At 41.3% G+C, this 19,087-nt stretch overlaps 1 protein-coding gene across 1 annotated transcript; it reads right to left on the bottom strand.

The window, feature by feature from the left end:
* Positions 1–322: 322 nt before the first annotated feature.
* On the bottom strand, positions 323–16,812 carry LOC311141308 (phosphatidylinositol 3-kinase regulatory subunit alpha-like). The gene is made up of 16 exons (XM_084176602.1): positions 16,669–16,812; positions 15,448–16,047; positions 14,730–14,822; positions 14,541–14,615; positions 14,282–14,398; positions 13,839–14,040; positions 12,322–12,404; positions 4,822–4,927; positions 4,586–4,684; positions 2,944–3,124; positions 2,596–2,721; positions 2,354–2,496; positions 1,838–2,014; positions 1,644–1,718; positions 1,326–1,496; positions 323–650 (listed from the first exon to the last, which is right to left on the bottom strand). Exons 2-16 carry the CDS (start codon positions 15,773–15,775, stop codon positions 461–463), a joined length of 2,166 nt encoding a protein of 721 aa, XP_084032728.1. The 5' UTR covers positions 15,776–16,047; positions 16,669–16,812; the 3' UTR covers positions 323–460.
* Positions 16,813–19,087: the final 2,275 nt, after the last annotated feature.

Below are 19,087 nucleotides of genomic sequence, written 5' to 3'. Positions count from 1 at the left end.
AGTTAAATGCAAACACTGAAGAGGCGGTTTCCCAAACACAGATTAAGCCTAGTCCGGCACTAAAAAGCAATTTCAATGGAGATTGTCCATTGACCATGCATTTTAATCCAGAACCAGGCTTAATCTGTGTCTGGGAAACCGGCCTTAAATGTCACATGCTGCTTCAAGTCTCACCTTTTTTTCAATTAGTAGGTTTAAGACTGCACATACCATGCTCACACATACACACACCCACACATACAGAATCACGGCTATCCAAAGGAAAAAGCATCCTTTGGATAGCCATGAGTCCATCCTCCATCTCCTGATTTTTTTGTATTTTCCAAAAAGTCAAACACCTGTACCAATGTTTCCGTTTTTTAATTGATACCATCCCACACATCTGCATTTCCAAAGAAGTCGTCCTGATTGTCCATCATGAAGTCCAGGTACTCACCATGAGGTCATCACCATGAGGTCATCACCGCCTCTGCTGTGTGTAAACTGGGTAGGCGAGCGTGACATTTAAAGAATCATTGTGCTGTACGAGTGACGTGTGGTGGTAGTGCAGGACGAGTTCTTTTAGGGAGCCATAAAGGTTGTATGGTTCTGCGAATCCATAGCCCGTGTGACTCTTGTTGATAACACAATGCTTCACCTCACCCTCCACACTGCAAAGAAAAAAACATTCTAAATTAGAAATACATCAAGTTCAGAATACATCCAAATTCCATGTATGGACTTGTTTACATGGTTCCCAAAAATAAAGAATGGCCTGGTTTTGTTACATGATGTCAACTTGATCATTTAGAAAACACACCAAGGTCACATTTTCCTTCTTCCTTCAGTCTCTCTCAATATGTAGCATGAGATTTGTTTATTATGAATATGATCTAGTGTGACAATTCTAATCAATATGCTAATCAAGTTGCCAAAATACAATCAATCCAAATGCTGCATATGCACAATATCACAAAATCTGTCAACACGTTAAGACTGAATTATCGGAACTCATGAAATAAGATTGATTAATGCTATGAAAAATGAGTGTTTAGGTCTTAAATTATAATGACACTAAACTCAAAATCTTGTGTCTTCATGTGGCAATTATTTCAGGTTGATTTGGTAGCCTAAAAATCTGTCGCTGTGCCCTTGAGCAAGGCACTTAACCCTAATTGCAACAGCGGCACTATACAATAGCGACTCTGGCCGTGGCCCCACTCCTTTTGGGTGTCTCAGGGGGGAGTTGGGATATGCAAAAAAAAAAAAAAAAAAAATCCATTACACACTTGTGTGTAACAGGACACATATAAACACTCCCCAAACTTGTATTATTAGATACATACACAACACTGCAGGCGTAGCAGCCAGCTTTGCTACTGTCCCGGACAAGGAATGTTCCGTTCCTCTTCCCCCGGAGCAGAGCTTCTGCCTGCAGCCGGTTGATGTTGCCTAGCCTCCATGAACGTTCATCATGATGTGGGAGGTCCTCATCATCTTCAACCATTGAGTACTCACTGCAATACAATAATCACGAGTTTTATACAACACTAACTTCTGTTTGAATTACTCCTTTAAAAAGAAACATGCAAAAGGAGTCAAAACTTTGAAGTGGATCTTTAAAAAAACAATGCACAGTAAAAGCGTGGGAAATGGATACTTACTCCTCTGGGTTTTCATTCTTGATACCCAGCCATTCATTCAGCTTCTTCTGCCTCACTCCCTTTTGTGTAAGCCACCTACCATGAAAAAAATAGAAGGGTTTAAAGGGTTTAATTTCAATCATTTAGTAATGGGACATAATAGACAATATATTTGGTTAGAGACTGCAGAGAGAGAAGACTAGGGCTATACTTACATTAGGTATTGGTCTCTGGTCTTGCGGAGCTGAATCAGGTCAGGTTTGATGCTGTTCATCTTTTTATCGGTCTCCCTGTAATCCGCTGCTTGCTTTTTCAGGTCGTCCTCCAGGTGCCGTTTGCTGTCCACAATCTCACTTATTCTCGATTTCAGTTTGTCGTAGTTTCCCATGATTCTAGGAGGAACACAATTCTTGTCAAAAATATATAATCTACTGTCAATATATGAGAGAGCTGTTGTACTTCTATAAGAATGGCACATTTGGCTGCTCCAACAGTGAGGCAATCCGAGTAGTTGTGGCATCAACAAAACCCCAGTGATTCTGTGGGTAGACAAACTTCTACTATACTATTACCATTATAACATGACCCCTAATTGGAGTATTGCTGACAACATACTTTTTTATTATTTAGTTCACAGATATTAACCACTAAATCATAGCACTGAACTGTGATTATTGTTAGCTACATCTTTGGTTGAAAAGAAACATAAGATTTATAATTTCCATTATTACCTCTGGATTTCTTTATCGTTGCCCTCTCTCCTGAACTTTTCAATGTACTCCTTGCTATAGCGCTCTTGGGTCTGGCACTGCTCCTCAAAGATCTTAATGGTTTCATTGAATGCCTCAATGGCCGTTCTCTTCATTTGAATTTCCTGAAGAAAACAAAAGAACCAGAGGTTAGATACAATACGATCAGAAATGATTCAATCACAATTCAATGATAATTCAATGACAAACGTCTAGCAATTCACCTGTGATGTTCTTGTATACTCCTCGTACAGACGATCGTACTCTCGGTTCTTCTCCTGGAACTGCAGGTGGTACTCCTGCAGCCTTTTACCGACAGCTTCAATGTTGTCCTCTTTAACAACCTGGTCCTGCAGGAGACAACAAAGCAGTTAGAGGAACAAATCTCACTCGGTCATCTGGCAAATCAACCAAGCGGAAAAGTTCTCTGCGACACTCAAATGCCAACTTTGTGGAAAACTGATATCAAAATGAAGCACTGACTGTGCTCATAGAATAATCTGACGAAGGGATCTCTTAGCTTTGAATATGTGTAGCTTCCATTTGTGTTTGAATTGTGGCGGCACCCTTACCTGCTGGAGCCTTGACACTGGGTACAGCAGTCTCACGTCCAGCTTTGGGTTGTATTGGGCTAAGGACTCATGTCTGTAGTGATTGATGAGCTCAACCACCGAGTTGAACGTCAGTGGGTCTGAGAAGCCGTATTTCCCATCCCGATGGAATATTTTGATCAGTTTGTTATTTCCTCCTTTCCTATGAGTGAGATCAAAAAGGGAACTTTGAATGAAAATGGCCTTTTGTGTCTTTAGGCAAGGGTTTCCGTTAGGAAAATGTGGCGCCGGACATTTGAGAAATATACCGGACCCATATGCATTGGGTACGTAACCTGATTAGGGTATCCACCAACTGTGCTCAGAATGACAGAAATCACATTTAGATTATGGCCATTCATTTTAACAAAACATACAACTCCAGGATGCAATGTCCTTCTTAACTAATTCTGATGCACACTTTGAAGACGTTAGAATAACTGTCCACATTTACAACAAGACGAGTTATAAACAGCAAAACCACTAGTGTATGTCAATTTACTATTCCCCATTGTAGAAAAGTTGACCTATTCTATTGGTCCGTTTGCAGTTCTGTGTGAGAAAGAATTAGCCTATTCCAAAACAGACTCAGAGAGTTGTGGGATCCCAAACGTATACAACCAGTTTAGCTACATAAAAAAAACGTTAAAAAGCTAAAATCAAGCTGATGCTATTATTTCTTCACATTATAAGCTCACGAATGCTTGTTCCATAATGCAATTAGCGGGAAAACACCATTGTCAAAAGCACACCGCACATAAGAGCGGCAGAGATTAAAATATCCATTAGAAATTTAGAAAGAGGGAAGATCTAATGACGCAACAACTAGGCTTCTAATATGACTAGGATTGTGCCTTTGGCTAATGGACAATTAAATAATGTTTACTTGAAAACCATTTGAACATGAGAGAAATAGGCTACTGGTTTCAATGGCATTTGGAAGTCTTTATAAAATAATTGCCTCCACGTTTCTATGGTGGGATTTTGGCTACGCTACTTCGAAGCAAGGGAATAATATGAAGTATAAACAATCAGGTTTCAAACAATGAAGTTAATGTTTTTAAAATGCCTCCAGCTCATTGCAAAGTGGTGTGACACGCTGAAGCCTGCATACCCTTGCCTGTGCACTTGAATGGCAAATGGGAAGCGCGCTTCAATGTCCAGTTGAGAAATAAAAATAGCTATTTTTAATCGTGGCCATCAAAACCATTTTTAACATGCGACTGCATTTAAAATGGATGTGCATTGACTGGGCTTATAAAAATCACGTTTCACTCCAGCAGGAAGGAACAAGGTGTTTGAGCTGTAGCAGCAGCTCTCGTGCAGACACATTTTCTGCTCAAACTAGACTCCGTATCTGTATATGCTGCCAATTTAATTCCACTAAATTATGCAAACTAACCTGACCGGTCAAATGTATTTCCATCAATGAATAGGCTAAAAAGCATTATTTTGCAATGGGACAATTGGATGGCGGCAATTTTATTTAAATCGGCCTTTCAATTATTTTATTTAAAAATCAGCCAAAAGCCGGCTATTACCAGCTAACGGAAACCCTGCATTAGACATAACAGGATATTAAGAGTTCAATATTCATTTAGCAGCCATGCGATTCACAACGTACCTCAGAGTCAGAGTGTAGTCTCCGTGCATTTTGGTGGATGCATCTCGGACCAGAAACGTACCATCAGCAGTGTCTCTCAGCTTCTCATTCACCTCCTCCCTACAAGAAAACGTAGGGTTATGCTACAGTTTCTTCACAAATCCAATAGGACTCATTGTCAAACTGGAAACCAACAGATTTTCATCACAAGACACTAAAACCATTAATTAATTATCATTAAGATCATAATGGCTTGCCTTGAGATGTCTCCCCAGTACCACTCCCCGTCTTGCAAGGCCATGTTGTTGTTGAACCCATTGTTTGGAACTGGGGTAGTGGGCTTTGGTGGTTTGGGGGGCAAAGCTGTGGCAAGAAGAGAGAATGAAGCTGTCAATTTGCAGTCTCACGGTGCATAACTTACCTTGTGAACTTGTGAAATGTAAGTTGACTTGATTAGGTGAGTGAGGAGGATAGTCATCAGCTACCAGAAACTGGCTTATATTCCTCATAAAAAATTGCAACATGTGTCATGACAATAGCAGTGCAATGGCGCAAAACAAATACCTACATGTAGGCTATTGTTTGGTTTATTTGTGCTAAGTAGCTACACCTTGACCTATTAACATAATGACCAGGGAAAAAAAAGATGAAAAATAGTGGAAATGTGTTATTTGGCCATGTTTTAACAAAACAATATAAAAATATTATGATGACAGACTAAATAAAAAAATAAAAAAAATAAAAAATAGACATAAATGCAAAGATATATTAAATCCAGAAAGGAGTACACCTCTGTACACCATAATCATTCCTGTGTAATAGCAGTGATTTGCTGCAGTTCATCTGCTCTGCCGCGCTTTCAATGTAACAGCCTAATCATGACAATGCACATCCATGTAGAAATACCCACAATGAAAATACGTCACATAGCCTAATGGTAACATCTCAATACAAAATAATGTAGGAGGATGCCAAAGAAAACATGCAAACCACTAAAAACAAATAGATGCATCAATATAGCTGAACATGTTAGTCAAATAATCAAGAAATATCAACAGCAGCTGATAAATTCGGACTAATTGCCACTGTTGCTCCTGAGAAGCGAACCTTGACGCTGTGTAATATTGTGCCCCAGAACTGCAGTGTTACCTGGTGGCTCCATATCTATGTAAAAGAAAAGCGCCGTCCCAGAGTCCAGATCAGATACAAGACATTCCTCCTCCTGATTCTTCATCTCGATCTTATAGCCTACATGCAGGCGTGGCAAAGCTGTATTAACAAATCAGGAAGATCTTTGTTCGCCCCATTTTTTTGTGTCGAAGTCTTGGAAATCATTTGAAAGCTAATGTTTATAAAAACAGCAATGCACTGTTCACCCTTAACATATTGTAAGACAAGCATTTTTCATCCTGCGAACTACACAACCGAGTTACACAAGTAGCTTTGTCACAAATTCATCATAAAATAACTTCAGACTTGACTTGGAACCTCAAAACTCGGGACTCGACTGACTTGAGACTAATGACTTGAAATTATCTGGCCAGATTTTCTACTGCTTGAGCTCCTGTTCCTCTTATAGAGTATTAGCTCAAAAGTACTCTGGAGCTCCTGCACCTAAATATAATGTAGTGGCGCAGTGGTCTAAGGCACTGCATCGCAGTGCTAACTGTGCCACTAGAGATCCTGGTTCGAATCCAGGCTCTGTCGCAGCCGGCCGCGACCGGGAGACTCATGGGTGGCGCACAATTGGCCCAGCGTCGTCCAGGGTAGGGGAGAGAATGGCCGGCAGGGATGTAGCTCAGTTGATAGAGCATGGTGTTTGCAACGCCAGGGTTGTGGGTTCAATTCCCACGGGGGGCCAGTATAAAAAAAAAAATGTATTCACTAACTGTAAGTCGCTCTGGATAAGAGCGGCTGCTAAATGACTAAAATGTAAATGTAAACAGTACCAGCACCCAAAATGAGTACCGGAACCTACTTCAGTCCAAGTCAAGCACTGATAAGAAGCCTATTTTATGACATTTCCACTGGATCAAAGCATTATATTTTTCCCTTTCACGCTGAGTGGTTATCGAAAGGGAGAGAGTTGGAAAGATTTTTCAAATACGTCAAGGAACTTTTGTAATTCTCAATGGATGTAAAAACAGACTGTTTGCTTGCTGTTTGAGGTGAAGAAAACATTACTTTGAGAAGCTCCACAGGTCATTAGTGGTGGTGCGTTAAGCCAATCAGAAATACTATCAGATCCCCAAATAGGCACATTTACAGTGCATTCGGAAAGTATTCAGACCCCTTGACTTTTTCCACATTTTGTTACGTTACAGCATTATTCTAAAATTGATTAAATAGTTTTTTCCCCCCTCATCAATCTACAAACAATACCCTATAATGATGAAGCAAAAACTGGCTTTTAGAAATGTTTGCAAATGTTGCTAATTTATAAAAAATAAACTGAAATATCATATTTACGTCAGACTCAGTACTTTGTTGAAGCACCTTTGGCAGCGATTACAGCCTTGAGTCTTCTTGGGTATGACGCTACAGGCTTGGCACACCTGTGCTTGGGTAGGTTCTCCCATTCTTCTCTGCAGATCCTCTCAGGCTCTGTCAGGTTGGATGGGGAGCGTCTCTGCACAGCTATTTTCAGGTCTCTCCAGAGATGTTCGATCGGGTTCAAGTCCGGGCTCTGGCTGGGCCACTCATGGACATTGAGACTTGTCCCGAAGCCAATCCTGCGTTGTCTTGCCTGTGTCCTTAGGGTTGTTGCCCTGTTGAACCTTCACCCCAGTCTGAGGTCCTGAGTGCTCTGGAGCAGGTTTTCATCAAGGATCTCTCTGTAATTTGCTCTGTTCATCTTTCCCTCGATCCTGACTGGTCTCCCAGTCCTTGCCGCTGAAAAACATCCCAACAGAATGATGCTGCCACCACCATGCTTCATCGTAGGGATGGTGCCAGGTTTCCACCAGATGTGACGCTTGGCATTCAGCCCAAATAATTCAATCTTGGTTTCATCAGACCAGATAATCTTGTTTCTCATGGTCTGAGTCTTAGGTGCCTTTTGGCAAACTCCAAGCGGGCTGTCATGTGCCTTTCACTGAGGAGTGGCTTTCGTCTGGTCACTCTACCATAAAGGCCTGATCATGGCATTCTCTCAACCAGCTTCATGAGGAAGTCACCTGGAATGCTTTTCCAACAGTCTTGAAGGAGTTCCCACATATATTGAGCACGGCTTGACTGACCTTCATGTCAAAGTAATGATGGACTGTCGTTTCTCTTTGCTTTTTTGAGCTGTTCTTGCCATAATATGGACTTGGTCTTTTACCAAATAGGGCTATCTTCTGTATACCACCCCTACCTTGTCACAACACAACTGATTGGCTCAAACGCATTAAGAAGGAAAGAAATTCCACAAATTAACTTTTAAGAAGGCACACCTGTTAATTGAAATGCATTCCAGGTGACTACCTCATGAAGTTGGTTGAGAGAATGCAAAGAGTGTGCAAAGCTGTCATCAAGGCAAAGGGTGGCTACATTGAAGAATCTCAAATACAAAATATATTTTGATTTAACACTTTTTTGGTTACTACATGATTCCATATGTGTTTTTCATTTCATAGTTTTGATGTATTCACTATTATTCTACAATGTAGAAAATAGTAAAAATAAAGAAAAACCCTTGAATGAGTAGGTGTGTCCAAACTTTTGACTGGTACTGTATGCATGCATATATATACAGTGGGGAGAACAAGTATTTAATACACTGCCGATTTTGCAGGTTTTCCTACTTACAAAGCATGTAGAGGTCTGTAATTTTTATCATAGGTACACTTCAACTGTGAGAGACGGAATCTAAAACAAAAATCCAGAAAATCACATTGTATGATTTTTAAGTAATTAATTTGCATTTTATTGCATGACATAAGTATTTGATACATCAGAAAAGCAGAACTTAATATTTGGTACAGAAACCTTTGTTTGCAATTACAGAGATCATACGTTTCCTGTAGGTCTTGACCAGGTTTGCACACACTGCAGCAGGGATTTTCGCCCACTCCTCCATACAGACCTTCTCCAGATCCTTCAGGTTTCGGGGCTGTCGCTGGGCAATACGGACTTTCAGCTCCCTCCAAAGATTTTCCATTGGGTTCAGGTCTGGAGACTGGCTAGGCCACTCCAGGACCCTGAGATGCTTCTTACGGAGCCACTCCTTAGTTGCCCTGGCTGTGTGTTTCGGGTCGTTGTCATGCTGGAAGACCCAGCCACGACCCATCTTCAATGCTCTTACTGAGGGAAGGAGGTTGTTGGCCAAGATCTTGCGATACATGGCCCCATCCATCCTCCCCTCAATACGGTGCAGTCGTCCTGTCCCCTTTGCAGAAAAGCATCCCCAAAGAATGATGTTTCCACCTCCATGCTTCACGGTTGGGATGGTGTTCTTGGGGTTGTACTCATCCTTCTTCTTCCTCCAAACACGGCGAGTGGAGTTTAGAACAAAAAGCTCTATTTTTGTCTCATCAGACCACATGACCTTCTCCCATTCCTCCTCTGGATCATCCAGATGGTCATTGGCAAACTTCAGACGGGCCTGGACATGTGCTGGCTTGAGCAGGGGGACCTTGCGTGCGCTGCAGGATTTTAATCCATGACGGCGTAGTGTGTTACTAATGGTTTTCTTTGAGACTGTGGTCCCAGCTCTCTTCAGGTCATTGACCAGGTCCTGCCGTGTAGTTCTGGGATGATCCCTCACCTTCCTCATGATCATTGATGCCCCACGAGGTGAGATCTTGCATGGAGCCCCAGACCGAGGGTGATTGACCGTCATCTTGAACTTCTTCCATTTTCTAATAATTGCGCCAACAGTTGTTGCCTTCCCACCAAGCTGCTTGCCTATTGTCCTGTAGCCCAACCCAGTCTACAATTGTATCCCTGATGTCCTTACACAGCTCTCTGGTCTTGGCCATTGTGGAGAGGTTGGAGTCTGTTTGATTGAGTGTGTGGACAGGTGTCTTTTATACAGGTACCGAGTTCAAACAGGTGCAGTTAATACAGGTAATGAGTGGAGAACAGGAGGGCTTCTTAAAGAAAAACTAACAGGTCTGTGAGAGCCGGAATTCATACTGGTTGGTAGGTGATCAAATACTTATGTCATGCAATAAAATGCAAATTAATTACTTAAAAATCATACAATGTGATTTTCTGGATTTTTGTTTTAGATTCCGTCTCTCACAGTTGAAGTGTACCTATGATAAAACAGACCTCTACATGCTTTGTAAGTAGGAAAACCTGCAAAATCGGCAGTGTATCAAATACTTGTTCTCCCCACTGTATATGTATGTATGTATGTATATATATATATATTTGTATTTTTTATTGACTTGACCCGTTCTACTTGGGACTCGACTTGAGACTCGGACCTTGTGACTTGAATAATAGTGCCTTGGCCCCACCTCTGTTTAGTTATACTCCTCGAGAATACCAGTCCAACAACTTAAAATGTGCATCGAAACATAAATGTGTCTTTTGCTGTCTGTTCTTCCAAATTCCCAACCCCCCAGACATTAAATGCACACCTGAGAGGCTGGAAGTAGCACAGGGTCAGCTACAGAGCAGCTCCACTGGAGCAGGTTAAGGGCCTAACTCAAGGGCACAAAGGCACTAGATTGCATCAGAGATTATGATACCAGCAACCTTTCAGTTGTTGGCTCACTCCCGTTTACAAAGTGAACTCCGGTAACTGAATCCTTCTCAGTACCAAGATGCTTCTATAAAACGATAATCAGTCACTATCATCAGTGAGCCATGCTCTTGTAGCCTGGGGTGCCAGACTAAAATACACTGCTCAAAAAAATAAAGGGAACACTTAAACAACACAATGTAACTCCAAGTCAATCACACTTCTGTGAAATCAAACTGTCCACTTAGGAAGCAACACTGATTGACAAATGGAATAGACAACAGGTGGAAATTATAGGCAATTAGCAAGACACCCCCAATAAAGGACTGGTTTTGCAGGTGGTGACCACAGACTACTTCTCAGTTCCTATGCTTCCTGGCTGATGTTTTGGTCACTTTTGAATGCTGGCGGTGCTTTCACTCTAGTGGTAGCATGAGACGGAGTCTACAACCCACACAAGTGGCTCAGGTAGTGCAGCTCATCCAGGATGGCACATCAATGCGAGCTGTGGCAAGAAGGTTTGCTGTGTCTGTCAGCATAGTGTCCAGAGCATGGAGGCGCTACCAGGAGACAGGCCAGTACATCAGGAGATGTGGAGGAGGCCATAGGAGGGCAACAAACCAGCAGCAGGACTGCTACCTCCGCCTTTGTGCAAGGAGGAGCACTGCCAGAGCCCTGCAAAATGACCTCCAGCAGGCCACAAATGTGCATGTGTCTGCTCAAACGGTCAGAAACAGACTCCATGAGGGTGGTATGAGGGCCCGACGTCCACAGGTGGGGGTTGTGCTTACAGCCCAACACCGTGCAGGACGTTTGGCATTTGCCAGAGAACACCAAGATTGGCAAATTCGCCACTGGCGCCCTGTGCTCTTCACAGATGAAAGCAGGTTCACACTGAGCACATGTGACAGACGTGACAGAGTCTGGAGACGCCGTGGAGAACGTTCTGCTGCCTGCAACATCCTCCAGCATGACCGGTTTGGCGGTGGGTCAGTCATGGTGTGGGGTGGCATTTCTTTGGGGGGGCCGCACAGCCCTCCATGTGCTCGCCAGAGGTACCCTGACTGCCATTAGGTACTGAGATGAGATCCTCAGACCCCTTGTGAGACCATATGCTGGTGCGGTTGGCCCTGGGTTCCTCCTAATGCAAGACAATGCTAGACCTCATGTGGCTGGAGTGTGTCAGCAGTTCCTGCAAGAGGAAGGCATTGATGCTATGGACTGGCCCGCCCGATCCCCAGACCTGAATCCAATTGAGCACATCTGGGACATCATGTCTCGCTCCATCCACCAACGCCACGTTGCACCACAGACTGTCCAGGAGTTGGCGGATGCTTTAGTCCAGGTCTGGGAGGAGATCCCATCCGCCACCTCATCAGGAGCATGCCCAGGCGTTGTAGGGAGGTCATACAGGCACGTGGAGGCCACACACACTACTGAGCCTCATTTTGACTTGTTTTAAGGACATTACATCAAAGTTGGATCAGCCTGTAGTGTGGTTTTCCACTTTAATTTTGAGGGTGACTCCAAATCCAGACCTCCATGGGTTGATACATTTGATTTCCATTGATAATTTTTGTGTGATTTTGTTGTCAGCACATTCAACTATGTAAAGAAAAAAGTACTTAATAAGATTATTTCATTCATTCAGATCTAGGATGTGTTATTTTAGTGTTCACTTAATTTTTTTGAGCAGTGTACATTAGTGAGCCTTAGTAGACTACATCTATACCAAATAGCTACAATACTGTATGGTTACAGTATTTGCTCTCCCTCTCTCGTTCTCTCACACACACACGGTACGATCAGTCTCCTTAAATTCTCACTCAATTTTTTTTTGCCATATATTATACTAAATACGCATGAGCATCTCAGAAAACAGTTTGTGTATTTGATAGTTTAATCCAGCACTAGAACGTATACTGATACTATTTAGTAATAACTAAATGAAAAAGTAACCAGCTATGGCATATGCAAGAGGTGTCTCTTATGTTCTAGATCTATAGTCAGGAATTAGTTCAGCAGACACGAAAATAACATTCAATTCCAAATATGAAACATAAAAAAATATGACTTGTATTACCTGGAGCAGCCTGGGTTTCACTCAATTCACTGTTGACCAAGATCTCTAGAATCTTGATAAGGGAATCCAGGCTGGCCTCACAGCTGAGAGACAGGAAATGGTTACATTTATTATCTGCTGCATCCCTAGTTCATTTACCTGTCAAAGGATTTCGATACTGTTGATCACTCACTGCTAATTCAGAGGCTTTCCTCATTCGTCTAGACCAGGCTTCATGTAACTGGTTTAAAAATTACTTGACAGATAGAATCTACTGATTGTGTTAAATCCGGTTTCCTGGATATTACCAAAGATGTCCTGCAGATTCTGGGTCCTGTAGTTTTTACTGTTTACATTAACAATATCGACTTGTCTGTAAGAAATTGTAACCTGCACTTGTATGCAGATGATACTAATGTGTATGCCATTGCCCCCACGGTTGACCAGGCGCTATCTGAACTACAGTCTTCCTTCTTTGTATTACAGAAAAAACTTTGACCTGAAATTAGAACTGAAAGCAGGTAAAACTAAGTGTATGTTGTTTTCTAGAGCGCATAAAAATAAGTCTGATGATTTAAGCATATGTACTTTAGATGGTGTCCATATTGATTGTGTCCCTGTTTACAAATATCTGGGCATCTGGATAGATGAAAATCTGTCTTAAAAAGCATATTGATGAGTTAGTTGAGAAGCTGAGAATAAAAATGGGTTTCTTCTATAGAAATAGGTCCTGCCTCTCGCTAAATTGTAGAACGCAGATTATTAAATCGACGTTCCTTTCGGTCCTAGACTATGGCGACATCATCTATATGAGCGCAGCTGCCACTTCATTAAAGCCGTTAGATGCAGTTTATCATAGCGCACTGCGCTTTATTACAGGTGACAATTTTAGTACTCATCACTGCATTCTCTACCAGAAAGTTGGTTGGCCCTCTGATGTCACATAGGTTGATACATTGCTTTGTTTCATTTATAAAGCCCTTTTACAAAAAGTCCCACTGTGCCTAACATCATTACTAAACTTCAGACATACAAGTTACCACATACTGTCTCGGGGATGGTTAACTCTGGAAATTGCTTTTGTCTCTACAGAGTTAGGTAAATAAGCTTTTATTTTTATTGCCCCTTATTTGTGGAACAATCTTCAAAATGTGATGTTCTCGTGCCTCTAGGGCAATTCAGAAAGATGATTGAGGACCTTATTACTGATGAATGACTTTGTTGTTTATGACCGTGGTTTTCATTTTTTCTGCTTGCATTTTGTATTTATATTTTGATGTGTTATTTTCTGTAATTCAAGGCTCATCTGTAAAAGAGACCTTGGTCTCAGTATGACTCCCTGATAAAATAATGGTTAAATAAAATAAAATGAGTATGTGTATTTAAACAAACACAAAAAATAAAATGTTCACATTCTACAGTTACTGTGAGTGTTACTGTGTCTATGACATGTTGTCCTCATACATAAAAGCACTCCTGTCAGCATAATTGCCCCTTGTGGGATAAATAAAGTATTTCAATTGTAATTGTATACTGACCTTGCTGGTTGAAGCCTGAAAAGCACAGGGCTGAAGATTTCAGCCAAGTCTCTGACACAGAGTTGGTTTTTGCTGGTGTTCTGAGAAATCCGGCAGAAGTGTTTGATGAGGCAGTAGAGCGTGAGGCAGTATTGGGGTGGATGGGTAGGTGAGCTGGCTATCCTGCGCAACAACTGGGCACAGTCCTCTGGATCCTTTACCTCTGTGAGCATGAAAAGAGGAAACAGTCACACAAGGTAAATATTAAATCAATATGACAACCACTATTAAAATGTACTGCACAACATTGCCCTGGAAAACATACCACAACATATTTTCACTTTATTTGGATGGTGGGCCACATCAAATCGGCATGCGGGCCGGATTTGGTCCGTGGGCCACTACTTGAGGATAAGTTTGGTTTGAGGCATTCATCTATTAGTTTCATAGCTATTAGGTCTTACCTTGTGCTGCATGAATCATCTCACTTTGGAGAGAGGTGGGAACAACTGGATTAGGCAAATCCTGCAGGTATCTCCAAAGGCCATCACATAGCAACTGTAGGTCCAAAGGCTCCAAATCTGTAAATGCATCAATAAACATAGTAGATGGTAGAGATGAATGCAACAAAAATGACAGTGACAACAATCACTTGGTTAAGAAAAAATCCTATTCCTCAAAAGCTATTAAAAATGGGAGAAGTAGGCACAATCTACCACTCACCACTGTCAGTGAACTGTCTCATATCCAGCACACAAGCTGCTGTGAAAGTTCTATAAAGGGTTGGACATTCCAAACCTGCAGGACAGAAAATAGGATCAGAGGGCGGATTTGATTAACCAGTTCAATGTAATAGCAACACATTCATCATCGTTAACTACTCCCATGCACCAGGCCACGGTCTCTTCTTACCTTTGCGTTCTATTGCCTCCAGAAGCTTGACCAGGATGGGTGATGCAGCCTCTGGAGGAGCAAACTGTTCTGGCAGATCTGGCAACATGAAGCCTGCACAACAGAAAGATGACGTAACTGAAACATTCTAAACTGCTAGCGGACAGTTGATTGTTACCTGCTAACAAACACCCACCTTGCTCACCTTATAGGCATTCAATGAAAATGAACAGTATTTACCTCAATATCACACACTGCAATGGTTGCATCGCACTACTAACAAGCATGCACAGATATTCATTTGTCCTTGCGGAGTCACGGCACTGTTGTAGGTATAGGCCTGCCGTACAGTAAATGATTAGTATCAGATCACAGTTACACACAAGCATTTCCTGTTTTGCCTCTTAAGCTTCCTTTGTAAAAGCTTATGATGCACTCTAACCACCACATCAGCGTTTTCACAGATCCGTATTCAGCACAGCTGCTCTTCCTTCCTTGGCTTGCGTGATCTGCAGCTCAGTGCTTAATGCTGGTTGTAACCAACTCTTACTGATGAAACAGCGTGCCAAGGAAGAGCTGAAACACTAAAACTACAGCCTGAAATGTCTATGCACAATAACATTTATAATCAACAGTGCCATAAACATTGGTGACAGTCCTTAAAAATCAATTGGTAGGCATTACAAGATACAAAAATATCATCAGCAATGTAACCTGATGTCCATCTCAAGCTACTCACCGTCTGATTCCAAATCTGTCCTGGTTAGATCTGATGTGGAAGGAAGAGGTCTAGGTGGCCTTGGTTTTGGTGTTGGTGGTGAAATTCTTTTTCTTCCAACAAATTCAACGTAAGTCCCAGGGAAGTCACCTTTTTCATGAGTTGTCTCATTGAATCCTGGCAGCCACCCAATCTCATCTGGTTTTTCTTCAGCCCCATTAGGACAGCCTAGGGCCAGCAGAGCACCTTTGCTCACCACCAGTATATCGTCTACATGCAAATCAATGTCCTCCTCCCTCTCCTTTTTATAGTCATACAGTGCTCTGTACTGGTATCCTTCTGAACTCATCTTGATATATGATATCTGTATCCCCAATACACAATTCAAGAAAAATAAGATTTGGCCTGAGGTTAAAAAACATAATCTACTATATTCTTTCTAAAAATGCATGTTTCCCCCATCTCCATCTTATGCAGATCTTCTTCCCCCAAAAAGTATGCAGATTCAGCACCTCCAATTGTTAAGGTTCTGTCCTGTTTTTCAATACACCCTCATTATGCTTCATGCAATACAATCCCATCAAAGGCATCGGCATCTGTAGTCCCATGAAAGCATCTGTCCTGGATGGAGACAAAATGAATATTCAGAATTCAAAATTAAAATACTGTGGCAGCTAACGTTAGATAGCTAGTAAACCAACAAATTATTTAAACAAACGTTTTCAATTACTTCAATCTCCAACAAAACAGTGACTGTATTTCAATAAGAAACGTTAATAACTAGCTAAAGTTACTGTATACTTGAAGCAATAGAAATTCCACATTGGATAAAGCAAGTTGTCTTTGTTCGTGACATAGCTAGCTAGCTAGCTAGCTAGCTAGCTTGGACATACTATACTAGCTATACACCAACTGATATATTCTAGCTAGCTGGGGATGGGGGAGAAGGAAAGTAGCTAGCTAGCCGTGTAGCTACGTCTAGACTATTAAAACACATCCACAAATCCGGGTGCACACACCATCCAAATGACAAACTTAAAAGTAGTTTAAAAATACAAACCATAAAAACATTTAGATTAAAGAAGCCATGCCATTCGTTATGTAGCTAGCTAGTATATAACATTATTACCTAGCAGGCTAGATAGCATGAACACAGGCCCGTGAAAATGTGGAACGTCCACTGCCTCAGATCAGATTTGGCAGATGGCTACTGTAGCTAGTTTACGTTAGTTGAATACCTACCTTAATGTTATTTTACTCTGAGAAAATCTTCAGAAAAACCAAAGAGATCAGATTTCATTGGGAAGTGAAGGATAGACGCGGTCTCCAAACGATATCTCGAAAATACATCCGGGTGCAGTACCCGCTTGTAGCAAACAGCAGTGCAGCTAGTTAGCCGGTCGTCACTAGTTAACGCAGCCACAAAGTCAGGGTTTATGACCGAGGTAAAATTGGTTTTATTTTGGATATTCGGTGGATATTCGGTTCTCTAATCAATAGCTATTAAACCAAACGTGCCATGACTATGAAGATATTCTGAATCAGGGGAGGATGGACAAAAATCCACAACCTGTTTTTTAAAAATAGACATTTCATTGTATATTGTATTTTTGTTTGCTTTCAATCTTCCATAGCTCTTACACAAAGCCTGCATGACTATGAAAATGATATATTCTGAATCGGGGGAAGATCGACAAAAATCCACAGCTTTTTATTTTATTTTATTTTTTACAAATTCTAATGTCAATAAAAAATAAGTAATTGCAGACAGGTATATTTTTTATAACATGTTTGAGATAGTAAATTGATAATGCAAATTACATTTATGAAAAGACAGTAAAAATAATTGTCACTATTAACCTCTATTGAATTACTAATGACCTACCACTTAAAGGCACAATCTGCTATTCGTTTGCAGTCAAATAGGTGGCCACTAATTTTTTCTGGTGTGATGTTGTGTGAGGGGTTTAGTGGTCAAACAACAAAGAGAAGAGGTGCTGCTGAGGTGCGTAACTTGTGACAGTATACAAAAGTTTCGGTCTCACAACCTTCATGAGACAAATGTCTAATGGTGAATGATGGGGATGGGGAAATGTAACCAAACTCTTAAACATAGCTCTAGATGAAAGGACTGACAGTCCCTGATAATGAATTACACTATGAAACATAAATCAAATTAAGATAAAGGGGGGCTATTAAGGAAACATTCAGCAATCTCGTTCTGCTCCCACTGTGGGATGGAGAACCTGGAGGAGGGCAAAAATATGTTTGATTGGGTAAGTGGCTACACAAGTGTTTATATTATGTTGATGTCATGACATACAGTTAGGAAAGCAACAAATATAATGAATGACTCTTATAGAGAGATACCGTACTTAAGGATAGTGAAATGCATGTGTTGGTGTGCTTGATGAGATATCCAAGAAGTGTGCTCCAAACACAAAAGAGGAGCAGTGGAGTACTGCTGTGTGTAGTTCTAAAGCATTTCTTTACTTGAGAACGGTGATGCAAAGAAATTGAAATTTGAAACACAGTTCAATTGTTTAGAATGTTTGTGTAAATAAGTGTGTTTCACTAGTGTGAAGTGTGTAGCTTACGTGTTACTGTATAAGTGGTCCTCTGTAGCTCAATTGGTAGAGCATGGCGCTTGTAACGCCAGGGTAGTGGGTTCGATCTCCGGGACCACCCATACGTAAAAATGTATGCACACATGACTGTAAGTCGCTTTGGATAAAAGCGTCTGCTAAATGGCATATTATATTATTATTATTATTTATAAGTGTCACTGATCATAATATGATTTAAAATATTATCCCATATATTCTTTCAAAAACCGATACAGCGTGACAAGTGCACCAGGTGGTACCACCAAAGGTGCGTGAAGATGACTGACGAAGAGTACTCCAGAAACAAGAAATGGCCATTTTGTTAAAGGCCCAATGCAGTTTCTATATCAATATCAATTCATTTCTCAGTTACAATTAAGTACCTTATTGTAACAGTCAAAAAAAAATGGGGGATGCTTTTTAGCCCCCCCCCCCCCCCCCCACATAATGTTTTTCACAAAGGAATTTTGCTAGGACTGTCTGGGAGTGGTTTGAGTGGGGAGGGGAAATATGAAAATTAGCTGTTATTAGCAGAGAGATTTGGAACTGTCTCTGATTAACCCAGGAAGCACACTAGCTAACCCATACCACAATTTCTCCAGGCTCACCAACGTAGCCCATTGTCATGGCATTCTATCACTCTGGCGAGCATGGCAACAGGGTTATCTCATCCAGCAATAAAGCCAGTTACGGAAGTCTATAAATGCATTAGTTTGATTATCTTGTCTCTATGGTAAAACAAACAGGTCTATAGGCTACTGGTGGAACTAACCCCATGGTGTCCTGCATTGAGTTTGTATTCAATAAAGAATTTGTATTCTATGCTGTCAGGGTGGAGAACTCACTCTATGAATATATCATGCTGTACTTAATGGCTGTGCTCTATTGTCCTTGTTGAGCTGCTGGGATTCTGCTTATTGGACAATCCATCACTTCAGCTTGATAAATGTCTAGCGCGCTTCTCTGTATCTCTCCCCCCCCCCCACACACACACACACACACGACACGCAGATGCACGTACATGCACACACACATCATATAATGAATGGTTAGCT

Source organism: Coregonus lavaretus (assembly GCF_964263955.1).
Source record: "Coregonus lavaretus genome assembly, chromosome: 14".
Classification (NCBI taxonomy): domain Eukaryota; kingdom Metazoa; phylum Chordata; class Actinopteri; order Salmoniformes; family Salmonidae; genus Coregonus; species Coregonus lavaretus.
This window is presented reverse-complemented; position numbering and strand designations above follow the sequence as displayed.

Coding starts and splice junctions, on each gene's coding strand:
- LOC311141308 (XM_084176602.1), bottom strand. CDS start 15,775: ATGAGTTCAGAAGGATACCAGTACAGAGCACTGTATGACTATAAAAAG. Junction 14,823..15,447: donor GACAGATTTGGAATCAGACG/GTGAGTAGCTTG, acceptor TCTGTTGTGCAG/GCTTCATGTTGCCAGATCTG. Junction 14,616..14,729: donor GGAGGCAATAGAACGCAAAG/GTAAGAAGAGAC, acceptor TCTGTCCTGCAG/GTTTGGAATGTCCAACCCTT.